General features: G+C 38.5%; 1 protein-coding gene across 5 annotated transcripts in view; it reads left to right on the forward strand.

Moving 5' to 3' along the window:
- kif21a (kinesin family member 21A) overlaps positions 1-12,618 on the forward strand; it is an 89,791-nt gene that overhangs the window by 14,837 nt on the left and 62,336 nt on the right. The window contains exon 2 of one of the 5 annotated variants that reach the window (XM_081356832.1): positions 5,365-5,500. The exons of the other annotated variants lie outside the window; for them this stretch is intronic. Within the exon in view, the coding sequence (XP_081212958.1) occupies positions 5,499-5,500 (2 nt within the window). The 5' untranslated portion in view covers positions 5,365-5,498. The remainder of the gene's footprint in view (positions 1-5,364; positions 5,501-12,618) is intronic. 5 annotated transcript variants of the gene reach the window in all.

Raw genomic sequence — 12,618 nt, forward strand, 5'->3', positions numbered from 1 at the left:
TTGTGTTATACATCAATCTATCCTGTTAAGTGTGTATTATTTTTTTGTACACTCACAATAAAAACAAAGTGTTGTGCTTTTCGCCAAATAAAGAAAAATAAACACGAAGCGAGTTCTGCCTTCTCTCTGTCTGTGTAGTCCATTCTGAAACGCGTCCGAAAATGAATCATAACTCAGCGAATACTTCTCACACAGGCACGTGAGATATGTCTTTATGAAGCTTGAAATCTCCTCTTTTAAATGAAGTAATTTATATAAAAAACAAATGTTTTCAACTCATGTAATCCGTTTGAAAGCAAGGAGAGGTACCGTTTTTCCTTTCTGCCTCATTGGCCCTCATTTATCAAAAGTGCGTACACCAAATTTTCAGCGTACACCTGGCGTACACCCAAAACCACGGTGACTTTGAGATTTATCAATATGGACGTTGGCGTACGGCACGCTCAAATCCTACACCTGCTCAGGAGGTGGTGTACGCACGTTTTGAGTGCGGGAATGCGCAGAAAAACAATTCCTAACACCACAAAACGCATTGACATACTAAAAGATATAATATATTATGACCCACTGTAAAAAAAACAACAACATAGTAATTATAAACTTCAGTGTTTATTTTTGTGCAACATGGACTAAAATGTTTAATTTGTGTGAATTTACCAAAGCATTTGAATTGTAGGCATATGTATTCCTTCAGTTGCGAGCCTGTGCGCTTTACCTGACGTTTCAAGCCTTGTTTATACTTTCGCCTGGCTCCGCAGCGCGAGTCTCCGCAGACTGCGCGCGCACCTCCCCAAACGGACGAGGCGTTTATACTCGACGCGCTCGCTGTTGTACTATTCTTTGAAACGATGGTTAGGCCAGGGTTAGGCCCGGCAGGTGTGCACGGACTGGGTTTAGTAATGAAAGGCCCAAAAAAATAATTCAGACTGACAAAATAATAAAAATGCCATTCTTCTTATTTTAAACAATAATAATAATAATAATACAAATAATAATAATAACGACATTCTTCTTCTAAATAACAATAAGCGTCATTAATAATAAATATTATAATAAAAAATAATAATAAAAATCTAGAAATCTATTTTGTTTCTTTCCACTTCCCTGGTTTCGCTTTCTCTTTCTCAAAGAAGTTTCTCTTTAATTTGCCGTCTTCCGTGTGTCCATGGCGTAAAATGAGGGCGTGGGGGGAGCGGAGACTTGAATATATAGGGGCGTGTTATTCTAATGACGATCGTTTTCAGCCGCGGCATTTATCAAGGGCAGGTATTGCGTACACCAGAATTTCAAAGGTACGCACAGCTTCATAAATCAGGCGATGAGAGGAGTGTAAGCATAATCTTACGCCAATATATACGCCTATTTCTACGCAAGATTGATAAATGAGGGCCATTATCTCTATAATCAGCTGCGGCCGCCCCGCCCCCGGCGCGATTCACATGTAAATCGTTAGATGATCTAGTATGCAGCGCACCCGCCCCCTGATCAATGCCATAAAAAGTTTCTTCATCAGACTTACTGATAGTTCATCGCGTTTTGAGTATGACACGCTTCTCCGGTAATAAAGACTCCCTTCAGATGATTCTGGACGGCGAGGAAGAATGCACCTTTTCCTCAGAGGAAGATTGTAACTCAGACGACGAACGGCAGCATATTGAAGAGCGAAGTAAGTTTTACTTAAAAGTCTTTTGTCTTTTATTTTTCGTGTTCGCATTTATGAGGAAAAAACAATATTACGTGACAGTTCTCCATTATGGACGCGAGCGCTCTAAAAAAATCACTAAAAGACTTTTAAACTTTCACAGAGACCTCAAAACAGAAAGTACAAATCCTTTCTTTAAAACGAATTTCGTTTTGTATCAATTGTATCTTACTTTTAATATTTTTTTCATTAACAAATTTCCTGGATTTAAACTGCAAATTAACATTTATATTTCTTATAATAAAAATGAAAGACCTATGTTACAGACATATGAAAGACAACATTTCGTTGATTAGTTTTGGATAAATTATACATTTTTAATGTAAAATATCTGCCACCTCAAATAAGCTTTTGTTTGCCAATATTTGCTTATGTTAAATATAATATGTTTTGTCAAAAATAAAGTTATCAAATAATCAATCAAATCCTTAACTTTGAAATATGTATGATAAAATGTATACTTTAGTTTTTACAAAGAAAGATTACACTTGAATTGTTGTTGTAATTGTAACCTTTTTAATAAAAAAATATATTTACAAGGTAGATGTAAACAAACTATTAAAAGGTAAATATAAGCCTTTTCTTTAAATAACTTTTATTGTGTTTTATTATTGACAAATTTGGGGAGCACATAAATATTCCAAAACTGAAAATACAGTATGAGAATTAACTGCACAATTACTAGACATGTTTTCCTTGGATATTATAGGCCAAATTGCAAGCACAATATGAGGAAAAATAAAAAAGAATTGAGATGCTTCCAACTGTTGCGCTTGCATTCTTGTGGCTCAGTGACTCACCTGAATGAAAGGCTAATTAAGTATGCAGGCCCCATTGTCTCCTCAGGTGTGAACCACTACATATACATGACCGTTGACGCCCACTCCGCATATGGCCTTTCCAAACAGAAAGTGCTTTGCAAAATTCAAATCAATGTATTGTGTTATGTGAATGATAAGACAGGGTGATTTTCACTTCATTTTGAAGAAAAAACACTAGGCGATGACATCTTTTAGACAAAAGTCTTATTGGCACATATTTAGAATGTGTTTTATGGCCTTATTTCAGAAACTTTAGTTTTTAGTTTTTTCAATAACCACGCATAAACATTATTCTCTCAAAAATGCAGACATGTACATTCTTGTTGCTCACATTTCATGGTAGCCCTGTTTGTGCTTAATAGTGTGTAATTTTTTTTTGCCATTAATATGTTTATAAGCAACTGAAAAAAGCAAAAATGTCAGGGCATGTCAGAACATCTCAAGGACCCCAAAAACACCTTAGACCCCAGAGGGTTAAACCAGAAAGAAATGTAAAATAGTTTGGGGTCAGTGTGTTTTTCCTTTTGTTCTGCAGGGCAGTGTTAATTTAGGGTGTGTTTTCACTTGGCATGTTTGGTTGGATTAAAATAAACTGGTGTGATTGTTCTGTTAGCGCGAACGCTGCCATCTGAACCCTGATGCGCCAAACAAGAGGAAAAGATGACTTATTTTACAACTTATTTAATTTCAACATTTTAATTTAAGTTTATTTATAAAGATATATCGATAGTATAATTATATAATTTAACATTAGATAATAATAATAATAATATTGTATTGTATTATCCAATAAAAATGTCCAGCTGACATATCTTGGTATTAGCATCTGAAAGCCTCGCTGTACGAGTCTCGTTTCTCCTCGATGTTTTCTAGATGTTTAGCATGAGCTGGAGCTGTTTGTCTGAGTTGACCCCTGTGACGGTCCTCCAGACTCCACATGTGGACACGCTCTCGGTCTGCGGCGGGACACGATCTGTGCTCTGTAATTGTAGTTTGTCTAGAAAGCAGCAGAACAGACGTGTGGTGATTCTGCCACGTTCACCCCGCCCAGCGAACGCCACTTAATGCGTGCTTGAGTTTCACATTCTGGGCCTTTTTGTTCTGTTTGTTTTGCATCACAAGTTTTACTTCATTCTATCCACTTCCCTCGAGCTCAAACGCCTTGTCTTGAGTGATGAATAAACGCTCGGGCAAATGCAAACAGATTCCAGTCCAGTCTATGTATATATCTAGAGCACATAAAGATAGATGTCATCATACACTGTTTCTAAATGTGCTTCAGGCTCTCCTCCTCATGGCCACAGAGTGGAATATGATAATCACGGGCTCTCTTAGCCTGGACATTTTTATATATTACAATTTAGATACAATGTTGAATGTGCAATAATAATAAAAAATAAAAACAGGAAGATGAAGATTATACTAAGCTGCAGTTGAATATGCTGTATATTAGGGCTGTAAATGTTAATTTAGTCAAATGTTTTAAAAACTTTAACCTGCTGTATTTGTTTCTCACCTCGGTGGCCTGTTGATGAACTAAAAGTTTGGAATAATTAAGGTATTTTTAATGTTTTTGAAAGAAGTCTCTCATGTTCATCAAGGCTGCATTTATTTGACAAAAAAACAACAACAACAAGAAATAGTAATATTGTGAAATATTATTACAATTTCAAAAAAAAAATTCATTTGAATATATTTTAAACTGAAATGTATTCCTGTGATCAAAGCTGAATTGTGTCAGTGTTAGTGTCACATGATCCTTCAGAAATCATAATATGATGATTTGCTGATACTGTACTGTATATTATACACAGTGCTTAATTTGTAAAGTGGGAGGTCCTGGAGCGCAGAGGGGGGGTGGATCCGGCGACTCAAAACGGGGGTTGTAGGTAACGAAAAAAAAAAAAAAATTACACTGCCTACGTAGCTTCTCTGCAGGGGCGGCGCCAGATAATTTTTAACGCATGTGCTGAGGGGGTGCTAGATCATTGACGGGGGGAGCTGCGCAAAACTTGGCCACTAAATATTTAATATTCAGTTATGTTAATGATCACAATTAAAGTTTTAATTTTATTAAATTGAACAAACGCAACATTCAGCATTCCATCAAATATTCTAAAATATGTAGGCTATTATTAATAATAATGTTATTTCAACACAATATCTCGTTATTTCGACATATGTGAGCGTGCAACAAGCAAGATGTGCATTTGTAAATCCGGTGACGCGTGTATTGATTTTTATTAATAAACAAGTGTTTTCTCTGATAGTGTTGACTCGGCTGCAAAGATGAAGTTGACGATCGCCATCTCCGTGTGAACGCGCCTATAGAGAGAAATGCACATAGGCTTAATGGATTACATAATCAGAGAGTTTCTTTTTTCGTTTTGAATTATTTCGTTTAAAGACATTTCAAGCTTTGTGTATTTGATGTATTTGTCATGTATGTGAGGCATACACTGAGTTTCGTTAAGTTAGGATGAGATGTGCTCCAGTTCACGTGCAATGCAAGTGACCGCGCATGCGCCTCCATGATTGTCTGTTATATTTTTCTTCTTATTCATTAAATCCAGGCAACTGGTTGATGAAACATTTATTAAAATTAAGATACAATTTATACAAAACGAAATTCACTTTAAAGAAATGCTTTCTACAAAATCTATCTATCTATCTATCTATCTATCTATCTATCTATCTATCTATCTATCTATCTATCTATCTATCTATCTATCTATCTATCTATCTATCTATCTATCTATCTTATCTATCTTATCTATCTTATCTATCCTATCTATCTATCTATCTATTGTACATTTCCTCTCAGTGCTCTTCTTTTATCAGATGAAATGATGTTGGTGCACTGACGTGTTTTGACCTGACACGTGTAATGCTGGCCGTAAAGAGGGATGTGCGCGGTATCTTTCTCCTGAACCCAGTGAAGCATCAGTCTGACAGCTCTACACACTCCTGCTGTAATGTAAATGGCAACAAGTCAAACCCATTTAGATGGAGCTGGACACCGTGCTCTAGTTAGAGAACAAAGAATTCTCTCTCTCTCTCTCTCTCTCTCTCTCTCTCTCTCTCTCTCTCTCTCTCTCTCTCTCTCTCTCTCTCTCTCTCTCTCTCTCTCTCTCTCTCTCTCTCTCTCTCTCTCTCTCTCTCTCTCTCTCTCTCTCTCTCTCTCTCTCTCTCTCTCTCTCTCTCTCTCTCTCTCTCTCTCTCTCTCTCTCTCTCTCTCTCTCTCTCTAAAACGTCAGTTTTACCCGTCGTACCTGTTACCCTGTGCCTTCTCATGTTTTTCCAAACGTCTCTGAGACTGATTTCGCTAGAAACATTTGATAAACTGCCAGGGCAGAAAAGAACAGGCCGATTATTCCAGACAGACTGTTCTGCTGTATCCCAGAATGCATCTGTGTCCATCTGATATGTGTTTACTCCCGTTATATCTGAGGCTGTATTTAGGGTGTCTTCTCCCTGGAGTGAGCCGCTCTGGTCTCTTGGCTCTCACACACGCTGTGTGTGTTTGTGAGTGTGTGAATGTGAAGAGCTGTGCCGCCTCACTGCACTGCATCAATGGCTCTGTCGCATAGAGACTCGCTCTCGAGTCTACGACCCCGGGGTCACACTGTTCACATTCTTATGTCCCTCTTGTATAATGGATCAAATATTAAACTTAATATTTAGGAAAATCTAATATTTAGAAATGTTGTTGCCATATCTTAAATCAGTTGATGTTGGATGTTTATATTCACATTGAAAACAGTTGGCATTAATTACAATGTCACATTGAAAACGGTAGGTTCACATATAGCAAGTCACAGTTTTATGAAATGACAAAAAAATATGCATTTTGATAATGCAGAGCAGAAATATAAAACAAACCACAGGCTTGCAAACAGCAACATTTCTGATAAAGATTGTGATGGCCGTTTTTTTCATTAATGTGTTTACTGTCAGAAACATGAATGTGGATTATGCTATAATAATCATTGATTTGAGCTGAAACTCAATAAGCGCTGTGAACTCAGACATGAGTGCATGTGAATGAGGAATTAAGGTTAAACAGCAGTAGAGCCAGGAGTGGCCTACATTCGGTCAGGAAAACCACACACTTTCTCTCTGAGAGTCATTACAGAGAGAGAGAGAGACAGAGAGAGAGATGTGCTGCTGGTTCCTGCATAATGCAAGACTGTCCATGCACAGTCAAATCCACTAAGTATTTGTGTCTTCCTCCTTCAGTGGTTTGCATGCTCTTGTTACACTGCTCTCATTGGATGTAAAATGAATTGCAGAAAGATCACTACGCACATTTGCAATCAGCATTTTTGGGCTCATTTCAAAATTATGTTAATAATGTTGCAGAAAATCTGGATTCTGTTAAACAAACAACATCAACAACAAAGCCTGATATTGGCTACAATTTCTATATTTACACAGTCCTAGTTTGGTGCTGAAATTTTAGTTTTTGTCCATTTTTGATTCATTTCAACTATAAAGATATAGTTTGGAGTTTTGGAAAGGGAAAGATTATCCAAGTTCCTCATAAAATGCTACCGGCTACAGTGAAAGTTTATGCTTTAATGATTTACAGACTGTGTGAAGCTGCCTCAGGGACGTGAACATGACAGGAGGAGACTTGTCCTCAGACGTCTAATTTCAGGAGGAAAACATGAACTCTTAGTCGGTTCTCAGTAATTGCAGAGTGTTTTAACTAGCATCATATTTGTAATTATATTAGTCAGTTTTCATTTATCACAATTAAGTGAACATGGGGTGAAGTTTAACTATTTTGGTTGAAGCAGATGTTGCTATTTTAAGTTCTATCTCCCCCATTTCTTTAAATAAAATGTCACATTGGAATCAATTTGCAAAGGATCATTTGAATTGCTGGAATGTACTTGTTTGTTTGTTTGTTTGTTTGTTTGTTTGTTTGGTTAGTTTGATTTTTATTTTCATTTATTTATTTTGCAATATCAAGATTTCAGGTTGTTGTAAGGGAAAGTATTTAATTTAAGTCCTGTAATTATTATTATTATTATTTTTTTTTATTTATTAGATGCAATAACTACACCATCTGGAAGAAATATATTCTCATATTATTCCAAAATAAACAATCTTTTATTAAAATGTAAAATGTTCTACTTTCATGTTGTCTTTACTATTTGACTGATGTTAGGCTGTGCAGGTGATTGGTTAATGTTGACCAATAGCCAAACAGCAAGTTAAATTGTTGTAGGTAATAAAGCTTCTCTACAATCTTACCATTAGTTAAAGCAGTTGAAGCATTCTTGTAATGAGTTCAAACATTTGTCTTAAATGGATATAAATATTTTTGATATTACTATTAGAAAGATAAACATTTTGGGTTAGAGTTAGAAAATGTTATAAAATTGTTCCCTGAAAAATATTAAATCTGATTAATGAGTGATATTCACCAAAGTATCTTTTAACCTCTGGTCAGTAAGTGAGCATAAATAGATTTGCCACGGTTGCTCATTTATGTATTTACATTGGTCGACATGGGATACTGAATCAGTCAATATTGGACATTGAGTTGTATTGGATATTTAGTATGCAATTATTTATATGTAATTTCTTTTCTTTTTTTTAAATTATGCTTGTTAGTTTAGTCTGTGGTGTTATCCATAGCATTTATGTTCATGTTATATCCTACATCACCAGTTATGTGAAATGTAAAATTATTAAATTGTTTACAGGTTCGGGCCCAAGGGGCTCAGTTGGGCTCAGCCCAAAAAATAAACGATTAACAATGTGGGGCCCTTCCCCTTGTGGGTACGAGTGCATTGTACAAAGGGTGGCAGACAGATAGGGGGCCGATGCAGACGGGTCCTTAGTTGTGGAAACATCGAATGTGACCCTCTCTGGTGGGAAAGGACTCGGAGTTGGTGCAAGAGGTTGAGCGACACCAATTAGATATAGGATACTATATATAGGGTTGGACTCTCCTTCACTGCAGTTGCTCAGGGTGTGAGGGGCCAAAAATGTTTCGAAAAACTCCCTGACTCGTCTGCCAGGTTAAAGCATCTCCTCGTCTCCTCAAAGCGACTTCGTGTTGCAAAGTGCAAGATTCTGACTGTTCTGTGCTCGCGCGCCAAACCGGAGTTCATAGTATCCTGCCGCCTTGGAGACCCTGTTTGTGGCTCTGGAAGAGGTACTACCTCGACTTTAAGGCCCATGTTGGTGACAACAGAGAGACCTGGAAGAGAGCGCTTGGCAGGAACGCCTGCCTGAAATGTACCCGAGTGGTGTTCTGTTGTTGGACTTCTGTATTCAGCATGGAATGGTCATAACAAACACAAAAGCCCTTTCACACAGCAATCCCGGGAAATTGCCGTAAAATTGTCAGAACGACTTTACCAGTAAATTCAAAAATGTAAATTCAAAAATCTTCACACAAGCAACAGCTTTCTGACTTTTTACCGCTAACACACACATTAGTTCCAAAATATCGGTAAAATCTGTGATGATGTCATTAACCGAAAGTGACCTCTAAAGTTGTTGACAAATCTCTTCATCTGCCCGGACGAGGAGAGTTGCTTTAGTTTTGGTATCACCCCAATCTGAAGACATATGTAAACAGTGCTGAGTAAACACGTCATCTGCGTCATAATTTTATGAATGGCCTAGAGCCGTTGCTCTTTCAACAGCTTCTGATTGGCCCAAATCACTTCTTACATCATCGTGTATGTGCAAAATACCGGTAAACTTCATTCCACGTTCACACATCGCATATACCGGTAATTTACTGGTAATGTTACAACTTCCATTACTGGTAAATTGCTGGAACAAATTTACCGGTATATTTGAAAAGGTCCTGTTCACACATGATCTGTTACCGGTAATATACCAGTAAAGACTGTATGTGTGAAAGGGGCTAATGTTTGAACATGCAATTATAACATAGTTATAGTTCACAGTTGTACCTGGTTCTAGACTAATTTAGACAAAAGTTCAATGATTGACTTTGTTGTTGTATCATCGGATCTGTGGCCATATGTTTTTGAACACATGCTAAAGAGAGGAGCAGAGCGGTCAACTGATTGCCAACTGGTGGTGAGTTGGATAATCATGAAGGGTGAACTTGGAACATTTGGGAGAGAATCCTGCCTGGAAGATCTTTAATTCCTATTCCCAAATAAGCTATTCTGTCATCCTAAAGAGACATAGAATCCACGTGAGATCTGTTCAGTGCCTCCATGACGGAAGAGGCTGCTTCGAGCTGTGGCTGAAAGGTTGTTTCTGGCAAACCATCGGATGGCTTAGATGGGAGTAGCTTGGGCTGGTCCAGGCTGTTGTAAGTCAGGACGGAAACTTGCTGACCTTGCCTGGTGATATTGGTCCGCACTTCCAAATCTGAAGCCATCGTTCACCGCCGGAAAACTGTTCTCCCACATCATGTAGGGAGTGAGTTGCTTCCCCAAATGGAGGAGTTCAAGTATTTTGGTATCTTGTTCACAAGTGAAGGCAGTTCATGTGATAGTCAGGTGCAGCAATGGCAGTAATGCGGTTGTGGTACCGGACCGGTGTGGTGAAGCAAAGGTATTGTAAGAGAGTGTAAGAGGAAAAGTTGCATAAAAATGGGCTGTGATGGAGCCTCCTCCTTGTTCACCCTTTCCTGGAGGACTGCTAGTTGCCAGTTGCTTACCAAACCTACCTCAGCATCCATCATGGAAGGCTCTAGTGGTGTTAAAGAACGAAACAGAGCATGACATTATCATCCTGGCAAGAGTGTGATTTGCCTTCTTACGCTCTCAAGTTTATTAGTTGATCTATTTTCTGACCCCCCATCTATGGTCATGGACTTTGGGTAATGACAGAAAGAATGAGATTGTGGGTACAATCAACTAAAATGAGTTTTCTTAGGAGGGTGTCTGGGATAACTCTGAGAGATGGGGTGAGAAGCTTTAACGTAGGAGACCGTTAATCCAGGAGAGACTCCCATTCATCTGGTTATGATTCCTCCGGCACACCTACCAGTGGAGGTGCTCCTGACATGTCCAACTGGGATGAGACCAGGGTCATACCTAGGACACGCTGGAGGGATTATATCTCGCAGTTGGCCTGGGAACCCCTTAGGATCCTTCAGGAGGAGCTGGGGGGAGTTGCCAGGGCAAAGGAGGTTTGGACTAGGGCTGAACGATTAATCGCACTTTACATGTAACCACACTTAAATCGAGATGGCTTATCGCGATTTTAAAATCGCAAAGGCTGCGATTATTATTTTTTTTTATGCGCAGCTTGTCATTGATGTACGGCTCTGTAAACACTGCTCCATCTGAAAGCACTGTGAGTTTGAGTCACTTATAACGTGCATTTGAAAAAACACGCGTCAAACATCTTTCCAAAACACGAGAAGCATTTATGAACCTCTTGTCCAACAACAGACAACATTTAATAACATGCATTTACTCCAAACTCACTTCATAACGACAGCTGAGCTCATCCTTCTGTGAGGTGATGTGCCTTCTTACACAGAATAAGGCAGTCGTTTATTTATAAGTCATGTTTAATCAAAGCGTTTCAATCTTCTGTTTATTCAGCTACAGCGATAGGGATTTCCTGGAATGATGTGCATTATTGTACTTCTGCGGCGGGGCATATTTATCGTGTTTGCATGAGAGTGCCCTCTGGCGTTCAAATAGCGCAGCCTTTGCCAAATCGCGTGTGGTTTTATTGCGATTAATCGTTCAGCCCTAGTTTGGACTTACCCCTCTGCCACCAGAACCTGGTCCTGGATAAACTGTTTATTAAGTTGTATGCCTCTCTTCTGTAGAACATGAACGGTGTATTCTTTGAAGAATGTCCTATCCATTCTTTTCCATATACTAAATAGATCATTCAGACCTGCAAATATTTTTTCCCTCTTGAATCAGACACTGATACTTAGAACAGATGTAGAGATTAGTGAATGATGGCACACATTTCAGTCTGTTCGTTATTTATTATGTCACCCATTATAGAACGGTGAAATGAATTATGTGATGATGTCCTGGTTTGAAACTCAAACAGTACAGATCTTACAGACTGTCTCCAACCCATCCTCTGCTCATGTGTCTATCACCCACATATCTGTCTCTCTCTTTCTGTCTCACTCTCTTGTGCAATACAGGATAGATCCAGTATCAAACACACACAATACTCTCTCTGTGCCTCTGTCAGTGAATTGTGCTCTGAACAAAAGCGTTCTCTCACAGTCAGAGCGAAGGCTCAGCCTCTGCTGTCAGGTGTGCACACAGAAAATGACATCAGTGTCTCTTTTTAGTAGTGTTTTTTAGAAACCAAGAATCACTTTTACTGCTGGTTGGTGATTTTAAACAAACCCATAACGTATTAACTTAGTGTGCTACAGACATTAATGATACCTCAAATCATGCCGCTTGATTAAAAAAAGGTTTGAAGTTACTTTACTGAGTGATCAGACTGACAATTTTTGCCTGGTGAACAATAAAACATCCTTACATTAAAGGGGAAATGTTTAAATATCAGAAAACATATTGGTGAAACTGATTATCGGTCAATCTTTCAAGTAAAGTGACACTCGGGTAAATTTCTTTTAGGTGGTTTGTATTTTTTACTAATAAAAAACAAGTTGAACAATACATTGAAGTACATGTAATGTTGAATATAATATGGTTTTTTTCATAGTTAATGGGGGGAAAATCAATACAGCATAGAATTCCGAAATTTTGCGTGAGGATATTGTGAGGAAAATAACAGGAGGATGCAAATGCAAGTAAAATTCTCAGTTTATTTGAAAGCGGTCAGATGAAGACACAGGTCGGGGACAAACACTCAGGTGGAGATGAAGCAGGGACGAGATGGCGATCCGGTGGTGGTGTGGTGAACAGCGTGCTCGAGTGAAACAACCAGGAACCGTGGGACATCAGACGACACGAAGAACTGACGAAAATCCAGACGAAGAACTTCTCAGACGAGGCACAGGAACAGGACACACACCGAGGAACAACCACAACGATCTGACAACATGAGAGGGAAATTACTGGGCATATAAAGGGAACTGGGATTGAAGACAGCTGGTGACACTAATCGACACAACGAGTAACCACACCCACA

This window comes from Scardinius erythrophthalmus (genome assembly GCF_964197995.2).
Source record: "Scardinius erythrophthalmus genome assembly, chromosome: 24".
In the NCBI taxonomy this organism is placed as follows: Eukaryota; Metazoa; Chordata; class Actinopteri; order Cypriniformes; family Leuciscidae; genus Scardinius; species Scardinius erythrophthalmus.